The sequence below is a fragment of the Scleropages formosus genome, chromosome 14 (assembly GCF_900964775.1).
Source record: "Scleropages formosus chromosome 14, fSclFor1.1, whole genome shotgun sequence".
NCBI classification, from domain to species: Eukaryota; Metazoa; Chordata; class Actinopteri; order Osteoglossiformes; family Osteoglossidae; genus Scleropages; species Scleropages formosus.
Genome location: NC_041819.1, coordinates 1,859,908 through 1,884,876, shown reverse-complemented (window position 1 = coordinate 1,884,876; position 24,969 = coordinate 1,859,908). Strand labels below are relative to the sequence as shown.

General features: G+C 50.3%; 1 protein-coding gene across 1 annotated transcript in view; it reads left to right on the top strand.

Annotated features, from left to right (window-relative positions):
* Positions 1 to 22,089, top strand: part of LOC108918114 (receptor-type tyrosine-protein phosphatase-like N) — a 35,447-nt gene extending 13,358 nt beyond the window's left edge. Inside the window, exons 6-23 of the mRNA XM_018725127.2 lie at positions 32 to 359; positions 587 to 718; positions 954 to 988; positions 1,330 to 1,625; positions 2,972 to 3,058; positions 3,269 to 3,348; positions 4,507 to 4,571; positions 15,450 to 15,659; positions 15,761 to 15,982; positions 16,173 to 16,320; positions 16,422 to 16,495; positions 18,394 to 18,471; positions 18,950 to 19,069; positions 19,146 to 19,312; positions 20,358 to 20,411; positions 20,732 to 20,796; positions 20,981 to 21,054; positions 21,160 to 22,089. Coding sequence (XP_018580643.1) covers positions 32 to 359; positions 587 to 718; positions 954 to 988; positions 1,330 to 1,625; positions 2,972 to 3,058; positions 3,269 to 3,348; positions 4,507 to 4,571; positions 15,450 to 15,659; positions 15,761 to 15,982; positions 16,173 to 16,320; positions 16,422 to 16,495; positions 18,394 to 18,471; positions 18,950 to 19,069; positions 19,146 to 19,312; positions 20,358 to 20,411; positions 20,732 to 20,796; positions 20,981 to 21,054; positions 21,160 to 21,231 — 2,307 coding nt within the window. The 3' untranslated portion in view covers positions 21,232 to 22,089. The remainder of the gene's footprint in view (positions 1 to 31; positions 360 to 586; positions 719 to 953; positions 989 to 1,329; positions 1,626 to 2,971; positions 3,059 to 3,268; positions 3,349 to 4,506; positions 4,572 to 15,449; positions 15,660 to 15,760; positions 15,983 to 16,172; positions 16,321 to 16,421; positions 16,496 to 18,393; positions 18,472 to 18,949; positions 19,070 to 19,145; positions 19,313 to 20,357; positions 20,412 to 20,731; positions 20,797 to 20,980; positions 21,055 to 21,159) is intronic.
* Positions 22,090 to 24,969: the final 2,880 nt, after the last annotated feature.

The window sequence follows — 24,969 nt, the reverse complement described above, 5'->3', positions numbered from 1 at the left end:
CCTCTCCCGTGTCTTTGTTCCTCTGTCCCAGTACGGGTATCAGGAGGAGGAGCGTTCTCTGAACTCTCTGGATGAAGGTGGATACCCCGGCTCTTCCTCCCGATCTGGGGCAGGTGTGTCCCGCCCTGCGGACCGAGACCGGCAGCTGCTGCAGAACCTGCTCTCGCTCTACCTTTCGCCCTCACAGCCATCCTCCCGCCACGAGGTGGCGACGGCTGTCTCCGCATCCCCCTTCTACGGGGACCTGGACTTCCCTCTGGACTATACAGAGGACCTCATTGTCCAGGAGGAGCAGCTCAGCAGCGAGCGGCAACACAAGAAGGCCCCCCAGCACTACAGCGCCATCTCTGGGCTGGATGGTGAGTGCAGAATATTCTTCAGTAGTTGAAAACATTGACCTTTAACCTGGAGGTTGTTTGCTCAAGTCCGTCTCTCCACTACCGCCGTAGTGCCCTTAAGTAAGGTACTTCCCATGAATTCCTCCAGGAGAAACACCCAGCTGTTTTGAATCTGTCAGATATTATAAGTTGCTTTTGACAAATGTTTTCGGGCCTCCGGCTCTGACCCCACACCCTCCTGCTCGCAGACGTGACTCTGAACAGAATGGCTTCGGTGCTGAAGAGGCACGGCATCGATGTGAAGTCCCTGTCTTTACAGCAACTGGATGCCCTGGCCGCTGCCCTGCGGGCCCGACCAAGCGATGGCCTGGAGGACCCAGGTACGCCCCACGGCCCCCACGGCCCCCACAGGCCCCTGCCAGGATGCCTCCGCATGGCAGTTCGGACATCGCAGCACCTTGGGCTTACAGATTTCTGTAAACTGCACCCTCACCTTCATACACACATGGATACAGAAATACACAGAACAGACACAAACGATCAAAATGTAAAACATGTTAATTGTTGCTGGGAGAGGTAAACTGAAGCATAAAGCTCTTCTGTGTTCCTATCCAGATCGGCTCCAGGGTGTTGAGGTCTCGGAGAAAAAGGTAGGTTCAGATCGGACCTCGAGACACGAAGGATTCTATTCCAGGTGGGGCGAGCATCTCTCGTAATCAGAGGCTGAAAATCTGGAAGTTTCCAGTCACTTCCAAAGCCAGCTGTTGAAATCAGTCACGTGGGCCTAAATCGGATGGCGGGCGCTTGGACGCTCTTCCGCCTCGCAGCCATGGGATGGCACTGTGCGTGCGGAAAGGGACCGGAGCTGTTCCACAGGCACTGCACATAGAGTGCACTTTCTCGTCTGACTTTGCAATTGTTGTGTCACAAAAAGCTCTGATTTTAAAACAACAGCGACAGTCACTGTGTCAACCTGTTCCCTCAAACGCAGCTCACGGAAGGTTCCATGACGCACAAGGCAGAGGGAGCTCCCATTCCGGCCCCCTCCATCGCCTCGCTGTCCCTGGCCCTCCAGCCTCTCGGGCAGTCTGTGGATGCGGGGGCCGGAGTAGCGCTCCCAAGACAGGGGGGTGTGATGGGGGGTGGAGCCATGGAGCCAAAGGCCAGCGAGTTGATTGGAGATGAGCTGCCGAAGGCGGAGGACTCCAAAGATGCCAGTCCTGCCCTCGTGACGGGGGTTGGGGCTCCTGTGCGGGAGGAGTACGGGTACATTGTCACCAGCCAGAGGTACGGCAGTCTGCAGTGCACCCCTACCTCGGCCTCCATTGCTACGATTCACCCAAACTCTCCAGTGTCAGCAACTGCTTGTTTCCCCACCGCACTAACCCAGTCCCAGGCCTGGGCACTGCCAGCTGGAGTGCTGATAATGTGCCCTTTCCATGGATGTATTGTATGTGTGCCATATTGATGAAGAACAGCAGCCGTTTTCTTGCCCATGTTAGCGGGATATGATGAGCGTCTTTCATGTTAGCGCGATGTGGTGACTGCGTATGTCATGTTAGCGGCGTATGATGACTGTATGTCTCTCATGTTAGTGGGATATGATGACTGCTTGTTTCTCTTGTTAGCATGATATAATGACTGAGTGCGTCACATGTTAGTGGGATATGATGACTGTCTTTCCATGTTAGCGCGATGTGATGACTGCGTATGTCACGTTAGCGGGTATGATGACTGCATGTTTATCACATTAGCAGGATATGATGACTGCTTATCTTTCGTGTTAACGGGATATGATGACTACATGCTCCCAATATTAGTTGGATATGATGACTGCTTGTGCCCAATTTTAAAGGGATATGATGACTACTTGCGCCCAATATTAGCAGGGTATGATGACTACGTGTGCCCAGTATTAGCTGGATATGACGACTACTTGCACCCAATTTTAGAGGGATAGGATGACTACGTGCACCCAGTATTAGCAGGATACAATGACTGCTTGTCTTTCGTGTTAACGGGATATGATGACTACATGCACCCAATTTTAGTGGGATATGATGACTACGTGCACCCAGTGTTAGTGGAATATGATGACTACTTGCACCCAATATTAGCTGGATATGATGACTACTTGTCTTTCGTGTTAACAGGATATGATGACTACTTGCACCCAGTATTAGTGGAATATGATGACTACGTGCGCCAAATATTAGCAGGATATGATGACTGCTTGTCTTTTGCGTTAATGGGATATGATGACTACTTGCACCCAACGTTAGTGGAATATGATGACTACTTGCGCCCAATATTAGCGGGATATGATGACTGCTCGTCTTTCATGTTAGTGGAATATGATGTCTAAGTGCACCCAATGTTAGTGGAATATGATGACAACGTGTGCCCAATATTAACAGGATATGATGACTACTTGCACCCAGTGTTAGCGGGATATGATGACTACTTGCGGCCCATGTTAGTGCGATATGATGTCTAATGGGGTGTGACGGCTGTGTTTGCCTACCGTTGTACTGCCCTCTGATCGCTGCTGCTAAAGCACTTTGGTGAGCTGTTGCGCTGCTGTGTACACTACCGGACAGGTTAGACAACTGTCACCTCGTGCTTTTCCACAGGCCGCTCAGCCTGTTCGACGGCGTGCAGCTGCTGGAAACCCTGGCGAACAAGATCAAGATCCCCGTGAGCACTTTTATTAATATCAGGTATGGCAGCAGTCTAACTGGCCCCTCGCACCTCTACCTCTCCATCTCTCAGACACTTCACCTCACTTTACTCCACACCTGACCTTTGCACAATGCACTAACTGCCTTGGGAAGTGAGCTTGAAGCGAGTCCATAGCTCTTCTAAATCACGAGGTCGCGTGTGCCTGTGTGTGTGTTCGACGGTGACCCGTTCTCCTGGTCGCGGTGCAGCGTGGTGGGACCAGCCCTGATGTTCCGTCTCCGACAGAACCAGCAGAACATGAGCGCCAGCGACGTCGCCGATAGGGCCGGTGAGTGACACACAGCAGAGGCCGGGGGGGGGTGGGGCGGACTCATCCATCATCACCTCCTGCTGGAGGCTGTCTCCCCCCCATTCCCCTCACTTTAAATCATTCATTGCGTAAGGTCCCGGCGAGCGTGGACAAATTAGAAGGCAGAGAGAGACAAAGGCAGAGACGGAGAGAGGGAGATAAAGATGGAAAAGCTGAAAGCCCTTTTCCCCCGGGACTCTGAGCTCAGTTCCCAGGGAGTAAGACGGGCCATTTTTTGGGGCGTGAAAAGCACTTTGGTCATTCCGTACCGCTGTACAATATTTTACTTCCCTTGGCGTCTCGGAATATTGCAGCATTTTGAAGGGCAGCGAAAGCGAGGAAAACTGATCTGTTTGCCGCTTTTTTGCGGATGCGAGCGTGAAGCTGAGTTGTGTGAATTCCGCTTTCGTTAGAAAACCAGATGTACGCTGACTGTCTCAGTCGTGGTAAAATGCCGCAAAGTACCGGAACACATGAGTAGCCCCTCCTTCTGCTTCACTCTGGTTGCTTCGTGATGTGCTGCACAAGATGTTGGTTTGGATGCGGCGGCACAGCGGGTAGCACTGGTGCCTCACGGCTGTTGGGCTCTGGGTTTGCACAGGACGCTGTCCGTGGGGGGTCCAGCGCCGGCAGTCACCTTGGATAACGGTGTCTGCTAAGCACCAGTTAACAGTAATCGGAGGGCGGCGTCTGCTGAACGTGATGATGGTGTACTCTGTGCATGTAAATGAGATCGCAGCCCAAAGGCAGTACACATGGAAATGGCAAATTATTTGCAAAAACTGCAGACTTTTTGCAGCCATGTCTGCTACAGGTTGATAGTTTGGCGCATGAAAGATTTCACCTTGAACACAAGCTCTTGCTGCTGCCTGCAGCCACGTAGTCCAAATCGGTGTCAGCCGCAGCACGGAGTATACAGCCGGAGGGTTTTCGGTTCCAGTCCCGGTGGATGCGCCTTTTTTTGTTTCTGTAGAGCGAAATAACATGGAATAATTTTTTACATTATTGAGCCCTTTAAATGGGTAAAATTCACATCTGCAAGGTACATGATGAGTCGCACCGGTGAACAAATTGCTTGAGTGCAGTGTGAACACACGCTGCTGAATGTGTGTGACGTCTCTTTGATTGATTCTGCAGTGGCGGAGAAAACCTTCCTGGAGTCGCAGACGGGCCTCAAGATCCTTCAGACGGGGGTGGGCGAGGTAAGAGAGGCCTTCCCGACGCTCCGTCTCCCGGAGGAAACGTGCTCTGGCTGGCCCGGAGCCGCAGGTCGCGCGTTCAGGGTAACACACACTCGGGCTGGGTGTGGACGGGGAGAACGAGGTGCGGCGTGAGATGGCGCACGACGATTTGAGCTCCAGTGGAACAAAGTGTGGTTTGACTCCTGAGCCGTGGAGGGACGCTCCGTACTTGACGCGAGCATGCGGGTCCCCGGTACTGACGCCCATCCCCGTTTTCCCCATTCAAGTGTTCATAGCCTCCCCCCCCCCACACACACACACACACACACACACGCACACCGCTGGTTCAGTCCACCTCCCGCCTTCCCTTCCCCACTCCTCTCTTCTTTTCCCTCACCATTCTGCCCTCTGTCATTCTTCAGTTGTCACCCTTTTTGTGTCACCCCAACTCTAGTCTCCCTCCTTCTTCACCCCCCCCCTCCCCCCAGCACTCTTTGTCCTCTCTATCTCTGCACGTTGGAGCCCTCTCCCCTCTCCCCTCTCTCCCCCCCTGTACAGCTGTTGTGGACCTTTGAATGCGGAATAATGTCTTTTGTTGCATCCTGCTGCTCATATTTTTAATTATTCTGCTCCGCACTTCTGCGGTGCAGGCCTTGCGCGTCACCCCCTCCCCCCCATGCCCTCCGCACGGCTACGAGACCTGGGTGCACCTGCCTCTTTCTACAGCCTGTCTGTCCTGGAGAACAGACCCCACCACTGCTCTCCCGCTCGCTTCTCGACATTGATCATCTCGTCTATTTATTGTTTTCTCGTTCTTGTTTCGTGGCTCTGAAGACCCCCGAGAGCATGCGGTGTGTGTGTGTGTGTGTGTGTGTGTGTGTGTGTGTGTGCGTGTGTGTGTGTGTGTGTGTGTGAGAGAGAGGGAGGTGTGCGCACTCGCTGAACCCCCCCCGCTGTGATTATCCTGCAGTTTTGTTAATTGCGAACACCTCGTCGTCGCACCTCGCGCGGGCCTCGCCACTATTGTGTGCGTTCACGCACGCAAACGCACCGGCGCACAGGAACGTGCACACGGGACAGTGACGGCGACAAAAAAAGAGTCAAAGAACAAAAAACTGTGAGACTCGCACACGCTTACACACAGCACGCGCACAATCAAAAGTGTTTACGGAGGCTCGCGTTCCTTCAAGTGCAAAATGCACACACACACACACACACACACACACACACACTGCAGGCGCTCCCTGGAATAGAGAAGACGGTCTTTCTGCACTCGTGCCGCATGCGTGCTCCCTGCCTTCTTTTTGATTTGAAAAAAGAGCAGCGCGGGGCTTTGTACTCTTATATCTGTCTGGAAAAAGCGACCAGGTGCACCTGGAAGCGACTCGTCCTGAATGAAAATGTCCATTTGAAGACCAACGATTTCCTCTTAACCGAGGCCCTGTTGTTTGCTGTCCTCCAGCCCTCGCTCCGGTTTGACCGCAAGGCTCCGCCGGGCTTCCTTGCCGGGGATGGAACTGGGACTTAGGTGTCAGAGATGTTTGCGTGGAAAGATGACTGCTGGCTGCCCTCAGCCAGGATGCTCCACCTCGGCGGTCCTGGCAGCACTGCGTTTACCGTAACCGTGACCGCTGGGCAGCTGCCGCCCGATGTGTCGGTTCTCAGGGATGCTTGTGCGTCCTCGTACAGCCCAGGGGTCAGTGTACGACATGTTTAATGTGTGTCTCTTTAAAAATGTACATGTCCCACCTGTGAGGTACAGTACCTGACTGCGGCGAGTGCCATTTCAAAATCTGGGAATTCTCCGGAACTTGTGAACCACTCAACTGCAGCGTTTTATAAATCTATACAGCAGCAGGTAGTGTTTACCGCCGTCATGCTGCAGCTGAAGGTCCCGGGTTCGAACGGCTGCTCCTGCTTCAGTGCCCCTGATCAAGGTGCTTTCTATGAGTTGATACAGTAAGAATACCCTGCCTTACAAATGGGTAAATAATTGCTAGTCACTTTGGAGAAAAGTGTCAGTTAAATCCCTACATGTAAATGTAACGTCTGAAGGTCTTCTGCGCTCCGATAATGGACCCTGTATAAATCCTAGCTTTAAAATTTTTGTTCCACTCATGGAACACCGTTCTTGTGAAATTGACAGGAATTGTGGGATTTGTCCATTTGTGACCTTATTAAGAAAAAAAATATAAATAGAGACTATATACATACAGGGGGTGCGGTGGCGCAGCGGGTTGGACCAGGTCCTGCTCTTCAGAGGGTCCGGGGTTCGAATCCTGCTTGGGGTGCCCTTTGATGGACTGGCGTCCCGTCCTGGGTGTGTCCCCTCACCTTCGGCCTTTTGCCCTGTGTTGCCAGGTTAGGCTCCGGCTCCCCGCGACCCCACTGGAACGAGTGGTTTCGGATGATGTGTGTGTATATACATACATACATATACAGAATATGTATATAGCACATAGAGTATAATAAATATACAATATATATGCTGCGAATGCATACTGTGTGTTAACAGTGTACTACAGAAATGGTTTATTTGTCTGAGGAGTTAGATGTGTTTGAGAGAGAATGGTCATGTTGTGTGTAACATTTACTAGCTGTGTGTTGAGGCCTTTTGGCCAGTGAGTGGGGGGTCATGTAGGAGTTGGGGGGGGGGGGGGGGGTTGAGGAAGGATCTCACCTGGTGTGAACCTGTGTTTTGAGTCACACGCCGTGTTGGGTTCCCTGTGTGTCTCACGAGCCCCTCGGCAGCTGAAGTGTGTGTTATGCACCCCGTGTGCTGGACGAAGGCACCTCCGCTCTCGCCTTGGGTGAAGTTCCGAAAGTTTGGTGTAACCGCAGGTTCGAGGAGCCATCCAGGGCAGAAGCGATCGTCAAAAGAGTCCGTAATATCTGTCAAAGTGATGTCTTTGGGATATCGGTTGGGATACTTTGGGATATATAGCGGAGACCGCGTTTGAACGGAGGGATATTTTACCCAAACAGTTTACATCGGAGTCCTCGAACCCGCTTTAAATCAAGGCGCATCCCGTTAAGTGATGGTAACCCCAGACGGCCGTTATCAATTACTTTATAATATTACATTACGGCTATTCAATTATTCATATTTGATCCATATGAGAAGGGGCCCTCTCCCCATCTGTCTCCCGTCGCCTCGCCTGCTCTCCCGCCCTCGCCCTTTCTCTTTTCACTCCTTTTTTTCTGCCATGGATGGCCTATCCAGAACATCACCCCCTTAACCCCCGCCACCCCACCCAGTCACCATCAGCAACATGTGGAGCTGTCACCAAGGCAACACCTTTTGATGTGTCAAGTGGCGGTGCTGGGTGAATGGGGTAGCGGCTTAGAGCGGGATGGGCCTTCACAGAGCTGAGGAGGAGGAGAAGGAGGAGGAGGAGGAGGAGAAGCCGGGAGACGCGCTCTCGCATTCCTCCTTTTTTCCCCACGCAGGGCTTGCGCTGCGGCTTTCCACCCGATTCCTCTCTTTTTCTCTTGTTTTCTCCTCTCACACTCTAATACTTTATTTTAGACTCCAGCTCTCCTTTATGGCACTTTTAGGAGAACCGTACTCATGTATTTGTGCGAGGTTTTCTAAGGGTTTTCCAGCATGTTTAAAGAGAAACGTGCAGCAAGGGCTAAACGAAGAGCGGCGCAAACCCCCCCCCCCCCGTCCAGGTTCCATCCACATGCGTTTTTTCCCGTCCTTTTCCGCTCCTTTTCACTCCTTTTCGTCGCATCCCAGGTGAGATGATGCTCCAGGACGTGTTTTCGGGTGAGTTCCATTCAGTCTCTTCTCGAGCGTTTTTTACTGATTTTCGGTTTACTGGTTCTGCTTATTTGAATGAACCGATTTGAACGACTTGTAGATTGTGGGCTCCCTCTTGGAATCACCGCTTCATCTTGTGCTCTATCAATATTGTTCATTACGGTACTATAATAAGACGGTTATACCCATTGCTGCTAAAGCACTAGACTGTGTACTACACTATTTCTTCCTATAAGAAATATTTGTTTTAATTAACCAGATTTATTTTTCTTTTTGCTTCTGCAATACAGGCTCTTTTAAGGTTTCTTATTAGGAGTGAGATTGACTTTTAACTGACTGTTTCTAACTGCTTCCTGGGTCGGGACCTCATGACATGTAGGCCTGCACTGTTTAAATTATATTATAATTAATACAACATGAAAGATTACGGAAGGAAATAGCACAAATGGCACGAGATATGGTAAACTCCTTATTTAGTTTTCATCCTCATTTTTCTCTTCATTTATTTTTCGAAAAAATACAGACATAGGGATCGGTGAACAATTCTAGATTATTTAATTTACAGTATATTTCAGTTCAAAGCTATATTTGAGATATTGCTCCAAGTTGTTATCTTCAGGCGTTTTCAGTTTTGTATTATTTTATTCTTGCGGGAAAGGTAAACCCTTCCAACCAAAGTACCAAGTTAGGAATAAGTAATAACAATAACTGGACAGAAATGTTTGCCATCACTTTCTCACATCTTGTTCAGTTGTTTAAGTACAAGATATATAAAATAAGACTGCATTAATTTATCTGTTTATCTTATTTGCCTCAAGAGCAGTAAAGTCAATGAAAAGAGGGGTGGTTTCGTCTTAGAACATGATCGTTTTGTTTCACGTGGAAATGAGTACAAAAAAATAGATTTTCGTCCTTTTCTTCAATTTCTCGCTCGTACTATTAAGTGTGTTTTACCAGTTATTTTTAATTCCGTTTTTTAAATCTCAGTAGCTTTAACGGTTTATTAAATTTCTCATGATTAGTTATTAAATACACATAAGACAACTCCTTTTTTTCTTTCTTTTTGACACGTTCCTCTCTGAACACAATGAAAAGATACCCTGAACAGTACAGTGAGAGCTATGAGTTACTGAGACTTGGAGGAAATGCAAACTTTCTGGTTACATTATGGCCTCATGAGCTCATTTCAGTCAGTAAAACCATGATTAGAAAGAAATTGTTTCTTTAGTTATAAGCAGAATACCAGCAAAGGCGACCTCTAGTAGCAGCGGAGCTTTGGTTGTATTTGCCCTGCTGGATCCCCGCTGTGCCGCATCTTTGATTTCACCATCTTCTGACATCTTGCTGAGGCAATAACCAGTGTACTCGAAAAAATAAAAAATAAAATAAATTGTAGCGAAGCATCCCAGCAAGGCATCCATTTTGTGTTCGGCGTCCTCGTACCGTGGCCTCCAGTCCCCAGTGCTCGTTTGGACAGACCCTTAAAATGAGTACCTTTTAATGTGACGACTGGCGTGACAAGAAAAGGGACAAAAATGCGGTGAAGAAAACAGGGACGTAATAGTGTAAAAGGGGACAGCTGGTAATGTAGTGGTTAGAGCTGCTGCCTTTGGACCCAAAGGTTGCAGGTTCGATTCCCCCTCTGGCTATAGTACCCTTGAGCAAGGTACTTACCCTGAAAATTGCTCCAGTAAAATAACCCAGCTGCACAAATAGGTATATAGTTGTAGGTAGACTACCATTGTAAGTTGCTTTGGAGAAAAGTGTCAGATAAATGTAGAAGTGCTATTTATGAACACTCTATAAATGGTTTACATAGGGGGAATTTATGCTGTAACTACACTTGGACTGTTATTACTGTGGTATTACTTGCAGCCTGGCCCTAAAACCGGACCCCGTTGGTGCACTAAAAATACACTTTGTTTCAACACGCTCGAGGTGTATCAGTGATGAAGTACACTTTTAAAGAGTGTACTGAGAGTAAACATGCATTATGCTCTTAATAATTAATATTGCTCATCCTGAATTGACCCACTTTAGTACATTTAAGAGTATGCTTGTATTAAGTGCTTCTTCATGAAGGACAAAAAAGTATGATGCTTCATTAAGGCCAGTTTGTGCATCTGAATTATTGTACATTTGTTTAGTTGGGTAATGTTTTTCTGCTTTGGAATTTTTAACCCCGTTTATACAGCTGGGTGGTTTTACTGGAGCTACTGAGGGTAAATAGAGAATGATGATCCATAAAGTGACCAAAAGTCAGCCTTGACCGGACGGTTAAATAGTCATCATCATCATCGCTGAGAGTAAATATGTTGCTTAAGGTTACTACAGCTGGGATTCAAACCCATAACTTCTGGATCTAGAGGCAACAGCTCTAAGCACTACGCTGTCAGTATTTTCATTGTTGGGGGATGCTGAACACTTGCTTTGTGTTGCTGCCACAGCACAATTAATGAATGCTTTTTGATTTCATTTAATTTTGTTTTTATTTATTTCCACTTTTTTAAAAAAAGATATTTGCGCTTGTCGCTTTGCCAGCTGCTCTCGGGGGTTTTGCTCGGCATCAGCGTGTCTGCGGTGAATTGCCGCCATTGTTGACCTTGGACCTCAGCGGCGGGAGCGCGGGGTGGGGGTGCAGAGGTTCCGGGGTGCGAACGCCAGGGTCCCTGAGAGCAGCGCGGGATGCATTTAGGGAGACGTGTGCGCCGTCCCCACAACCCATAGGAGCTGGTGCGGCCGTGTGGAAAATCAAGGCAGATTGTCGTCGTGCCGAACGAGGCGTTACGGCGGCTTTTAGGCACGCTTGTCCCGGACTGTAATGAAGCACTTCACTTTGGGAGTGAGACTTAGTGGTGAGATGTAAATTATTCCTGTAAAGAAAATCAGTTTTTCTCACTGATTGCAGAGATATTATTTCACGGCTTTCAGTGCAGTGTGCTTTTCTGAGGCCCTGTCAGACACAGGTAACCCCACATGGGTAGAAGCTGTGGCATCCTGGCGGGCGGCTCTTTCTCCCTTCAGCCCCCCCCCCAACCCTCCACCCCGCGCTGTGAACTGGTGGATGCGGACGGAGCGTGAATGAGCGAAGGCTGCAGCGAGCCGGTGGCATTGTGCCACTTCTTCCAGCTTTCCGGCACTCCCTGTCACGAGCAGCGCCAGACCGACGTGTTCATTTATGATTTTACCACGGTGGGATGCTCCCTTGTCACGTGGTGTACGGCGGAGCAGATGGGGACAAACGTAGAAGACACCACACTGTACCTGGTGTGTCTCCGCATGCCCCTGTGTGTGTGTGTGCATACGTGAACCACAGGTCACTCTCTCCACACCTCCATCCTCCTCCTCCTCAGACTGTGATGTCAGGTGAAGCGGTTGCTGTGGTTACAGCGGTCAATGCGGATCAGGCGAGCGACCGCAGTGATGTAATGTGTTTGCTCCCTCTGCCAGAGTGCCCTCTGCCACCACCCTGTAGATCTAATTTCCATAGATTTTTTTTTTTTTTCTTCCCAAGGCCTCACCCCATTTCGGTGGCTGGCCTGCTGCCCACCTCCCATCCGTAAATGACCGCATCTCAGCCAATAGTCTTCCTGCCATTTTTACTCCAAGAATGTCACCAGCAAATTGGACATCTTGTGTACCCGCTTAATGTGAGTGCGGCTGATCGGAACAACTTAATGGGAGCGCGCCGGCGCTCCCTTCAGCACGACGCCGCGATGAGAGGAGACAGCGGGAGCAGATGCTGTCTACTGTTCATTCAAGCTTTGCCAGCTGACATCTTGCGGGCTGCAGTTTTGTTAGCGTACCATTTTGACATGTTGCAACATATTTTCCTGAATGGTTAATGAGTATAAGCAGTGGGAGGCCTGGGATGGGGGAGGGGGGGGGGGCGGACAGGGGGTTGGGGGGGAGCTTGTGTGTGTCAGCGTGAGGACAGGCAGCAGAGGAGAGTTAGAGATAGACGGATGAACGGGGAAGATGGATGTGATGCTTGGGAGATGACCTGAGGCTGCAGGTCGCGCTCCCTTGGCCACGCCCCCTTTGGATCACGCCCACCCTCCACCTACATACATCGAATTGGGATGTAAATTTGGACGACGTCCTGAGCACTGGACCTTTCTCTGGACTCTCAGATCTACTCAGGCAGACACTCAAACTTGTGTGTGTGTGAGCTCACACACACATAGTAGACTTAGTGCTGTTTCTTGAAGGGGAGAATTTCTTTTCCTTGTCACCATCAGTACTACGGTACTGGGGGGCAGGGATGCGCGTAGGGGTGGAAGTCAGGGCCGAACCCCAGCTCCTCCGAGGTATGCAGGGGGTCAGAGGTCGTGCTCGGTGTCTGCGGGGTGAGCCGTACTGTCCAGCTGGGAAAGTCCGTCGGCCCGTGGGCGTCCCCAGGGGGCGTGACGTCCCGGGTCGAGCGTGATTCTGCGGATGAGTGAAGGGGTCAGGAGGCGTCGGAGGGAGGGGACGTGGGGGCGTCACAGAGGTCCTGGGACCGTGCTCTCCTCTCTGTGTCGGGAGGTGCTGTTTTTTTGTCTCCAGTTGTGCACGGACTGAGGTGATCGGGGCCCAGAGCCTGTTGTCTCCCCTTTTTGTTGCTCCCCGATTGTCTTTTGTCGGACTGAAGATGCGGGTCCGACAGCAGCTGTGACTCAGACGTTTCTCTCATGCGGGTAGCGTGTTCAAGGCCCTGCGTCCGTTGTGGGAAACGCCTCTGTTTCCTCTGACCTGTTCGCCACTTTCCAGACGTAGAAATGCAGAGCTCTTTGTGGTTGGTGCCGGACTGATCATCACGTGGTCAGCTGGTCACTTGGGCTCCGGCACACTGCAGCTGTCTCTCGAACAGCGATACCGAGACGGCATCGTTCCTGGGGAGCTGAGAGATGGTCCAGCTCATGTTCCTTTCACTGGGTAAACCGATGTTTTCACTGCAGTTTTCTTTCTGAGAATAAGTAATGTTTCGTGCCCTTTCTCTGGAGCACCGTTTCCCTGCTTAAATCGTCACGACTTCAGCCAGTCCTCTGTGCGCGCGCGCGCGTGTGCGTGTGTGTGTGTGTGTGTGTGTGTGAGAGAGAGCGAGAGAGAGACTTGTGAGGGGTGGCCCTGGCCATCACTCCAGTGATCTTTGGTTATCTCCTTATCCAACCCCACCCCCACCCTCGTCCCCGAGCCCTTTGTCCTCCCATCGCCTGCTCCCTTTCCCCCTCAGTACCGCCCCCCCCCACTGTCCTGCTTCCAACTCCGCAGCCTCTGACTTCTTTCTCTCCTGCTGTCCTCTCTTGTGGAGATCTCCTGGCCCTCTTGCTTCCTCGACTTGCTCACTCCCCCACCCACAAATACACACACCACACACACACATACACACACCCTGGTTCTACTGCCTGTCATGCAGATCAGACGGCCTGTGAGAGCCTTTGTGCTCCCGACCCGAATCGGCTCCTTTCTCCTTGCTCTCGAAGCGCTGCTGTCCAGGCTGCTCTCCCTTCGCAGTCTAAAGGCCTGTCAGTCTCCCTTTGAGGGCCCCAACGGGTAGCAGGTGAAGCGGCCCCTGGCCCCCTCCCCCTTCTCCTCCTCCTTCGCACCCCCCCCCTCCCCGCTGGCCTGCAGTAGGGGCCAGCATCCAGGCAGAGAGCGTGCCTGTGGGGTTTCCACTGGGCCGGCTGCGACGGTGGTGTTTCGGGGCACCGGGTTCCGACCATGGGTCACAAACGGACCCTGTGTGCGATGTCACTCCTCTCACCTGCTGTCATCTGCTTGTCATCTTGTTGCCATCAGTGTTCCCTCTGGCTAACAAGAGCCTCAGCCTCGACTCGGGAGCTCACATCTCCATAACAGATCATTGGCGGTCAGCAATGTGGGGACACAGGCCCTGTGTGTGTGTGTGTGTGTGTTTGTAGTGAGGGGGGTCTGTTCGAGAAGGTGCCCCCCCTCATAGGCAGTTGTATTGCCTCTGCTTGCATCGCCTGATGGAGGGAGATTACACAGAGCATTTTGTGGTTGCTATGGCAGCGACGGGGCCCATTCTTCAGAGCCCCCGCTGAGGCTCTCAGTTACCAAGACAACATCAACAGACTGGGCTTGAGGGCTGAGGGCTGGGGGGTGAGGGTGGGGGTGGGGCTGGAGCTGGGGCTAGGTTGGGGGGGGGGCAGGGTGACGGGTGCACATCACATTACACCCCTTACACGCCCCCTCTCCCCCTGCTCTGTGTGTGTCTGCCCAGCCAGGGAGTCCCGGCGCTCGTTTCTGAGTGACAGACGGAAGAGGATCCCCTCCCCGGCAGCCCATTAGCTCAGCACCGGGTGAAGGGCTAGTTTAAATGCCAGCGGTAATTAAGAAACAGGAGCGGCGGTGGTGGCGGGGGGCTGGAGAGGGAGGGGCCGCGCGCGTGCGACTTTCACTAATTATTTGCGGCGGATGCGGTCGGCGCGTGTCACTTTGTGTGTCTCGCCCAGGTAATTAGGCGCCGATGTTTTCGCTGACGCCCAGCTAGATGAGGGAAGGGAGGCCAGCGGCTCCGTGCCGACACCTGCCCCCTGACTCCCGCGCCGAAGGGTCCCGACCGAGCCGTGTAAAGACAAGGACTCAAACGCCCTCCTGACCCCCCGCAGCTTCGCCATACACAGCTGGCGTCTGCCGAGACTCACCGCTCCGCACAGCTGCCCAAGGCCTCTCGCGCAGCTTCCCCTTCCGATCGGGTTTGAGCGTGGATTCCAGCTGTGTCCGGCTGGAGCTTGCATGTTCCCACCGCGATGGCGCGTGCCCCCTCCCACACTCCGGTGCCGTGTGTCAGGTGAACGATCGAATAGAGGCAATGAGCGAGTGTGTGGCTGCGCTGCGATGGACTTCGGTCCCGTCCAGGTTTACCCTGCCTCACATCCTACGCCTCTGGGAAAGGTTCCGGTCCAGGGGGACCCTCACAGGACTAGTACTTACTGATGGATGTTGTAGACGTTGATGTAATCCCTTCCTCCTCTGCTTGTTTCTTTCTCTTACTCCTGTATCTTTACTTTAATACCCTTTTATTCTCAGACATGAGATTAAAGGGAATAATAATGTCCCGGGTGAGTCAGACCAGTGATGGGCCGTTCTTCTCCCCCTATCTCCCTCCACCATGTGTGCCGCGACAGAGGAGCGATGGCCGAGGGTTGCCCCAGGCAACGCGGGTTCAGGACAGCTCTCGGCTAGTGATGCTCACGCTGGTGGGCGTGGCCTGTGTGGGCGGGATCCTGGTGGTGTCGTTGACCATCGCCTGCTTGCGCCATCACGCCCGTCAGCTCGCCGCCGGAAAACTGGGGTTGGGCCCAGAAGGGGGCAGCGACACACACTTTGAGTACCAGGTATGGGAATAAACACACCCTGCGCACTGACATCACTGGGATGCTGGGACTGCTGCCTCGTGTGTGAGTGTCTGATGTACAGCTCCCCTCATTCCATCCAGGACTTATGTCGCCAGCACATGGCCGGCAAGTCATCAAGCGGACGACAGGATACGGGTACGGCAGCCGGGGGGGGCGGCACCGATACGTCCAGGGTGAGCAGTGTGTCGTCGCAGTTCAGCGATGCCCCCCAGCCCAGCCCCAGCTCACACAGCAGCACCCCCTCCTGGTGCGAGGAGCCGGCGCAGTCCAACATGGACATCTCCACCGGTCACATGATCCTGGTGAGTGTGAGTTCACAGCGGTCGGCCGTGGATCCCGATGGTGCGAAAACCCAGTGCGACCGCTCGTGTGTTTTTACTTCAGGGTGTTACCAGTAGTACAAGCAATTCTACATTAATTCTGCATGACAGATCTCTCCCCCACACTTCTTTCTCTTTCTCTCTCTCTCGCTCTCTCTCTCTCCTTCGCCAGGCCTACATGGAGGACCACCTGAAGAACAAGGACCGCCTGCTCAGGGAGTGGGAGGCCCTGTGCTCATACCAGGCTGAGCCGAGCTCCGTGTCCGTCGCCCAGAGTGACGTGAACCACAAGAAGAACCGCAACCCCGAGTTTGTGCCCTGTGAGTCGCACCTCCCCGCACGTCTCCGCTCCCGCTCCCCCCCGACCTCCCACCCCACTCCTCCACGGTGTGCGTAGACGTGCAGCTTTGCTCTATTACAGACGACCACTCTCGGGTGAAGCTGAAGGCCGAGGTCAACCCCTCCAGGGGCGACTACATCAACGCCAGCACCATAGTAAGTACTGCCATCGCCATAGCGACGATGCGGTTCACTCCAGATAGACTTTGTTGGGAGGAAAAGGCATGTCGACCGTTGCCAAAGCTCAGCGCCTCGTTGGAAAATTGCGGTTAAAACAAATACAGGAGCAGAGCGGATATTTAACTGAAATCTGCCTTTTTCACTTATAAATGCAGAAATATGACTGCTTTTATTGCGTTACGGCTAGACTAGGGCCTTGCGGGCAACACTCAACGAGGGGTTGTGAGTTTCTCTTGCTACTGAAAGCTCACTAGGCTTTTCCTACTTTACACACTTCCATGATTTACCCCTTTATGCAGCGGGGTAATTTTTACCGTATCAATTCATGGTATGTGCTCTGATCATCAGCACTGCAGCAGGTGTGGGATTCAAACCCAAGGTCTTCTGACTGGAAGGTCGCAGCTCTTACCACTGCTCCACTTGCTGTCCCCTGCTCACGTTCGCTGACGTCCTTTGCAATGGTGATGGGATTTGTGCGAAGGGGCACTTTGAAGCTGGGTGTGGGGGCTGTCCTCTCGAATGACGAGCGTTGGCTGTGTTTACAGCCCGCAGCCCAGGATTATCCGCTGTACCGACACGGACCTGGCGGGAGGGTGTGTGTGCTGTGGAGACCCCTGGGAAGGATGCGTGTGTGACGCCGAGACATTCAGCTGGAGCAACCGTCACATTTCTTGACAAGTTCATTGTCATTCTCCAGACGTCAGAACAACGCAGAGCGCGTAATATAACACTGAAATAAAAGTGTATTCAAGGGTTTTATTAGTTTTTGATAAAAATGCTTATTCCTCGCAGGGGGTGCGGTGGTGCAGTGGGTTGGACCGGGTCCTACTCTCCAGTGGGTCTAGGGTTCGAGTCCCGCTTGGGGTGCCTTGTGGCGGACTGGCGTCCCGTCCTGGGTGTGTCCCCTCCCCCTCCGGCCTTACGCCCTGTGTTGCCGGGTTAGGCTCCGGTTCCCCGTATGGGACAAGCGGTTCCGAAAATGTGTGTGTGTGTGTGTGTGTGTGTGTGTGTGTGTGTGTGTGTGTGCTTATTCCTCCAAGAAACAAGGCCTCTCATAACACCTTATGCTCCGAGCATCTTTTTCTTTATTTGCATTTCATGGCGGTGTGCAGCACTGGGAAGCGCTGTACTACTGATGACTGTTTTTTTTTCTTTATGTAATTCATCCATTCACTGTATATCTCCTCGTACGCACGATGTCACGTGTACTTTCCATGGGTTCATTTCCAGTGGATTTCCTTATTACCGAGAGCCAAAGTGTGCTGCTGTCGCCCATGGGAAATGAGCTGGAAGGAGAGTCTGTGCAATCCGTACAAAACACACAGTGAAAAGACATGTTAAGACCGAAATTAAAATGTGTTTTTCATTTATAATTTTCTTACTTTTCTCTTTATTAACTTTGTAAGCGTCTGAGATATGTTACGATCGGTGTTATTCTATTAACCTTGTTTCATGCGGAAAAATAATACAGCTGCTGATGTCGGTTGTCAAATTGTGAGAAGAGTTTAGTTTATTTAGCCGACACTTTTCTCCAAAGCGACTTACAATGGTAATCTACCTAAGATTTATTTACCTTTTTATACAGCTGGGTATTTTTTTACTGGAGCAACTGAAGGTAAGTACCTTGCTCAAGGGTTCTGTGGGTGGAGGTGGGAACTGAACCCGTGACCTTTGGGTCCAAAGGCAGCAGCAGTTAAATGAATAAATGAAATTAAGCATCTATTGGAAGTGTCATGTAGACCAGCAGTCACCAAGGGGTGGATTCTCCTCGCTTCTAAAATCTTTCCCCAGGTACCCGAGCTCTGTGACCTCTTCTTAAAGACGGAAATGTAGTTCTCATCTTTGACCCCTGACCTTTGTCTGTCTGACCCCAGATTGAGCATGACCCCAGGATGCCGGCCTACATCGCAACCCAAGGACCCTTGTCACACACCATCTCAGATTTCTGGCAGGTCTGTTGAACTGTGTGTGTGTTGTAAATGGGGTGCATAACTGTTTATGCCTCTTTATGTCGTGAATAATGTTTATAATCGGATTCCTAGATGCTGCGGGACTGAAGGTGACGACAGAGTCATGATGGCCACTCAGTGTGATTAACTTCACCTGTGATTTGTTCCAGTTAAAACTGAGCTGCATTGTGCCGATGATACACTGAGTTGACATTGTTCCTAATTGTGTGCGGAAGAGTGTGATGCATTGCAGAATGTGTGTGACAATCTGTAGACAGTAAAACATCACGATTGACTGTAGACAATATTTTCCCCTGCGAATTTACTAAAAGTGGTGAGGTATTGTGGGTGGTGCGTGTAACAGTGTGTTATGCTGTGTAAGTGTTGTGTGCAGCAGGGTGTGGCTGGCTCTCGGCAGTGTGTGTAATAGTGTGTTACACATGCAGATGGTGTGTGTGTAACAGTGTGTGATGGGCTGCAGATGGTGTGGGAGAGCGGCTGCACGGTGATCGTGATGATGACAGCGCTGGTGGAGGACGGTGAGAAGCAGTGTGACCGTTACTGGCCAGATGAGGGCTCATCCCTTTACCACATCTATGAGGTCAGCATCTGCTCTTTGTGCTGGACTCTGCATGTGCGTGAATCCACGTCTCACGACACGCTGCTGTCCTCCCCAGGTGAACCTGGTCTCGGAGCACATCTGGTGCAACGACTTCCTGGTGCGCAGCTTCTATCTGAAGAACGTCCAAACTCAGGAGACCCGTACCCTGACACAGTTCCACTTCCTGAGCTGGCCAGCCCAGGGCATCCCCACTTCCACACGCCCCCTGCTGGACTTCCGCAGGTACTGCGGGTCGGCCCTCGCACGCGAGGAGCGGACTCACGAGTACTCGTGTGCATACACTCAATGGACGTACATACACAGACACACACCCTCATGCTTAACTGGAGCAGATTTACTGTACCTCCTCCTTCTATGTTCTTAGTTACCAAAAGGTTTCTCATAAGAGCCCATGCTGCCTGTCAGAGCCAGAACATTGTGTGTCTGCTCACACCTCATGTTTAAGTGGTCTATATAGTCCTGGCCCCACCTCATGTGGCTCCTTCTCCCCTTCTCTGCTGACTTGCTGTGCTGGCTCCCGGTGTCGGGTCCAATTGAATTCTGCATGGAGAGAAACACTCACACACATTTGCTCCATCTTATGTATAGTCTAAAGCTGCGGTTCCCATGAGAAGTGTGGGGTTTAACACTATCTTTGGGCCATACATGTAGAATAACTCTTTTTGTGTACTAAGTGTGTGAGCGCTCCTCTCTTTATGAAATTTGCCATGTTGATACGCCATGGTTTCTCGGTTTGTGTGTGAATTGTCTTCCTCGGTTCAGCTGAATTCTTTCCCGTTCAGTTGGTCTCCCCCCCCCCCGACCCCTTCCCTCCACCCCGTGTCCCACCGATGGGGCCCGTGGGTTCACACATCCGCCAGTGTCATTTTTGTGATTTGCAGCTAGTAGTCTGGGTCCAGTTGCATAGTCACAAAAATGATCATTGGCAGCTGTGACTGCAGCAGGAGCGACGCCGGCTGGCCCGCCAGCCCATCGTCTCCCAGTAGCTCCCGCTGCTCCTTTCCCCACCTGGACTCCACCTCCTGACCTGTGCTTTGGGGCTCCTCTGCCCGCATGCGGACTCTTTCGCTCTGGGGTCTGCGAAAGCTTGTGTCCCGGACGGTTTATTGTCAGCGACAGCCTCCTGTAATGTCCCATCAGCTCCTCGAGTCAGACCCAGTGTAGGGAATGTTAACGATTTGCCGTTCGTTCACCTCCTAAGTTGTCATTAGTCTTGGCGTGACATTCGACTGACACCCTTCTAACTCTTTCCTATTGCACTGCACAGGAAGGTAAACAAGTGCTACCGCGGTCGATCCTGCCCAATCATCGTGCACTGCAGGTAAACCAGTCCACTGTACTGCCAGTTTCCTCCACAAGGGGGCACATGGTTTATTATCGCCCATAAATCCTTGTTTGTCTGGGTAGCCGTAGCTTATTTTGAGCTTCAGTTTTATTACATTAACTAATATTATTTTAACTGATGTGCATGTGTTTACCATACTATCCATCTTTCCCAGTCACCTGACTCATTCTTTCTCAATCATAACATCTCTAAAGAAAAAACATGTATAAAACCATCATACTCTTAAGGATTTCACTTGTAAATCTAAGAGAATGCACCGGAACCCTCAGTCTGAGTCTGTTCCATGTTCTCCGCAGCGATGGCACAGGCAGAACTGGAACGTACATTCTGATTGACATGGTTCTCAACCGCATGGCCAAAGGTGAGCAGCTCACGGGTTTGCGCTGCTATATCAGTTTGTCCGTCTGGTATAGAATCTCACTTCATTTTCAATTCATTCAGCTGATGCTGCTTTTCAAAGCAGTTTCTCCAAGGAAATTTACAACGTTTGGTCTAAACCAAGCTGCCTACACTCAGGGTTGTGTTCACCCTGGTTTCCTTTTCAGGAGTGAAGGAAATTGACATCGCTGCCACTCTGGAGCACATTCGAGACCAGAGACCGGGTATGGTGCGGACCAAGGTACGGTCAACTTTACCACGATGCTCACATGTTCTCTGTCAAGCAGTCATACTCTCACCACAACCCCCGCTTTTCTCATGCCTTGTATTGCCTCTCTGTACCCAGGACCAGTTTGAGTTTGCCCTGACGGCTGTGGCAGAGGAAGTAAATGCCATCCTGAAAGCTCTGCCCCAGTGAGCCTTGCAACCTGTGCTCCCCCATCCCACCGCCCCTTACCATTCTTTACCTCATTTCCCCCCGTAAGCAGCAAAATAACAACCAAAAATATCCCCATGCAGTTACTTTCTCGTTTTCTCTCATGGATTTGCACGGATTTGTGTTCAATGCCCTTTTGACAGCGTAGCCCCTAAGTCCTCCATGACATGGAGACACAACAACAAATCCCCAAATCAGGAGGACCTATTTCCTTCACACTTGGTCATTTTGGATGGCATGATTCAAAACATATCTGGCCCTCACACCATCATCAATGACATTAGATGCTAGATTGATACATTTAGCTCAGAAACATCAGATGACCCCCACAGACTGACCTTTTGTTGCAACAAGTTCAAAGCAACCAATCCTGGTGACATTTTTACTTAGCTTTTAATTATTCTTTTATGAGACTTTAACTGGAAAACATTAGCTGGAGATGCATCTTACTCGATTTACACTTTAATTTAAGGTCAAAACTTCTAAACGTCAGTCAGTCGTTGTGCTTATAAGCAGTGTAACAGATGTCCCCCTACGGCTCCTGTGCTCAATTTAAGATCAGCTGCAAAAAAGATTTGGCTGCTGATTGATGGGAAGCAGGAGGTGGGTCTATACTGCACCAGCTGCCCTTGTCCAACAGCAGACTGTTGGTTTAGAGAAGTCCTTCTACCGCTCCCTCTACATACTCCAAGAGCCCCACCCGCCACTCTACGCTCATTCAGATTCAACTTGCTGTGAACCATTTACCCTCCTTGCAAATGCTATTATTCTATTATCTCTGTATTCCTGTAGCAAATAAGTAGAAAACATGAAAAAAAAAACTGACAAAAAAATCTTTTGTATTTTCTGTGGTTAATAAAGTTTGTGAACTTGTGCAAAGCACAGCAGTGTACCTTTGTATGCCTCACGCCTCCGAGCCTGTGCCACCTACCTGTGACTGTCCAATCAGAGTTCAGCAAAATGTGACATCATTGTGATCTTGTCCTTTTAGAAGGCAGCATGTATGGTTGTAACCAGCAGTCAGGCCAATCAAAAGGCAGTCCTATAGTTGCCCCGAGCAAAGTGTCCAGTCAGAAGGCAGCATGTATGGTTGCTGCCAGCAAACTGTCCAATCAGGAGACAGCTACTTGTTTGCAGGCTGGAGAGGGCCAGAGGACTTGTGTGTCTGCGTATGTCTCTCTCCATATTACTTCATATGGCCAGGGGAAGACTTTCAACCTCCCATGTTGAAGCAGTGGGAGAGGGTGGACAAAGTGTCACTGTTTGCTTTGTGGTGTAGACAAAGCAAACAGTGACACTCAGGAATTCATAGATGGAGTTTGAAGAGGAGTGAAACATTTATAGATCCAACGACGATCATGTGGATTTTTGTCGTGTTCCTGACCCATTATTTAGTTAGGACATATAAACAGAGCGGGACTGAGAATGCAAACAGTGCAGGCTAATGGGAGGCTGTGAGAGGACAGCAGAGAGAGAGTGAGTGTGTGTGTGTGTGTGTGTGTGTGTGTTCCTGTCTAAGCGCCAGTGTGTGTATGTGAGAACGAGATGAGATCAGCTCAGCTGGCTGCCATGCAGAGTAAGCATTCTTAAGATTCAGGAGGGCTGACCCTTCCAACCCGTTGCTCTGCTGCTGCTGAAAAAGCTTTCCCCTCTACAGTGGAGCAAGAACCCACCACCTCTCTCTGGGGCCTCTTTTGGGCCGACATGGCTGTGGTGGCAAAGGTCCTGAAACAAGAAATCTGCAACAGCAAGGTCGCTGAAGGCAAACAGCCCAACACAGCGTGGCTCACATGTGCCCATCATCAAACTGATCCAGGCAAAAATGGCAGCTTCCACATGGCTAAGAGCTGCTCCCTCCAAGCTGATTCAGATGTCTGTCACTCCTGTATCATTTGCACAAGACAGACGCCCATAATCATACTTTTACATGTCTGTTACTTTTATTTTCTCCTGCAGGGATGAATAGCATCGAAATTAGTCATCATCATGAGTTACAGGCATAGTTTACGTTTAGAAAAAATAAATGAGTGGTGCATTAGTGAACAGACATGTGCTCTAAAGTGAGGACCTCAAGTCCCTGCTGTGGTCCATTAATAATTTTTGGCAAGAAGCCCCCAAGAACTAGCCTGGGTTCCCTAGCCTGGGTGAGGTGAGAGGAGTGGAACTGGGCAAAAAAGTGCTTTCTCCAAGTAGACTGTAGTGGAAAGAAGTAGGTGGCTCATAGAACAGCCATCAAAGGAGGTCTGCGCCTCTATTTGTCCCTCAGAAGCTGAGATGAGTGTGAGATATAATAACTGGATGGTGGTCCAGATGTAAATACAGAGAAAACAGAACAACAACTGTCTCACTTTGTTACTAGCTGCCCACCTCCTACTCAGTGATGGCACCACCTGACCATCCAACAAAGGCAGAGAGTTTCTAGTATGGAACCAGGCAACACAGCAAGGATGGCAATGGCAACAATGGGCTGTGTTAGTGTGGTGGGAATGACAGCCACACATTAGAGCCTTAATGAATAACTGACCAGTTCTGTACCAATGGGCTTCCACACGACTCTACTGACTAAATCAATCAATCAATCGACCACCCTCAGTATGGGAACTCCGAAGGTCTCAATGGCTGGTCTTTGTGGCATAATGCCATTCTGTCATGTAAACATGAAACTCATGAAAGACAGATGAGCTATAAAGTGCGCTAGTCATTGAGAAAGGCTGTCAACAAGGCAAACGTCATCTTTCTCAAACTTCAGTCACCCGTCTCTTTTCAGAAATCAATGCAAACTGCTGACAAAAACAAGATAAAGAAGCAGCAGAATGGATATTTGGCAAAAGCTTGGCACATTTGAAGTGACACTGAGCCACAATGAAAGCCAAACCATCATCATCTTCATCACAACCCTCCCACACAAAGGCACTGTACAACAAACACTTCAGCGGAAACATTCTGGTACGTGTGACATATTAAGGTACCGCACTTGGCACAGAGTACCAAGATGAATATTTTCAAACATTTCATACAATTCAAGAGGGGATGTTCTGCTGAGAAAGATAATTTAATCACGTCTGTAAATACGCAACTGTATAAGAGCAAAGTGGAAAATTTCATTATTCCAAAAAAGTGCTGAGGCCATAAAATGATTAATTTGTCTCCAGACATATGAAAGAGCACTTAATGCTGTTCAGATTCAGTCTAATTCAAAGTAATTTAACATTGCTGTGAACTTGGAGCTTCCTTCAAACCCATGAAAATGTATTCGAATGGAAGACGACTGTGCCGATACGAGCATAAACTCTAATTTAATTTGTTTCGCTTTTTTAAAAGCTATCTGCTAGGAAATTTTGCTGCAAAGCAAAATTCATTTCCTGCTAAAAAGGAGGTTTTTTGACTAATATAGCAGTATTTTGTAGGCACACTGAATATAACCAAAAACACAAAGTGCAGATGGGCCGCACAACGCAGAAAGCGCAAACGCACTGAATGAGCAGGGGGTACCCTCACATGGACACGTGTGTTGCTAGCAACAGTCACACCCACGGCAAGAAGAAAACAAATGCACGGCTCTCAGTTTGGGAGGTCAGGACAAGTATTGCTGCATTAAAGCATTATGAGTGGGGAGGGGCAGCGTTTGCACTCTTTCACACTTGTCTTGCTCAGTACTGCCAGAACACTAAAAGGTAAAAAATGAATGTAACCAAAAATTAAGGCTTTTAAAATGTAAAC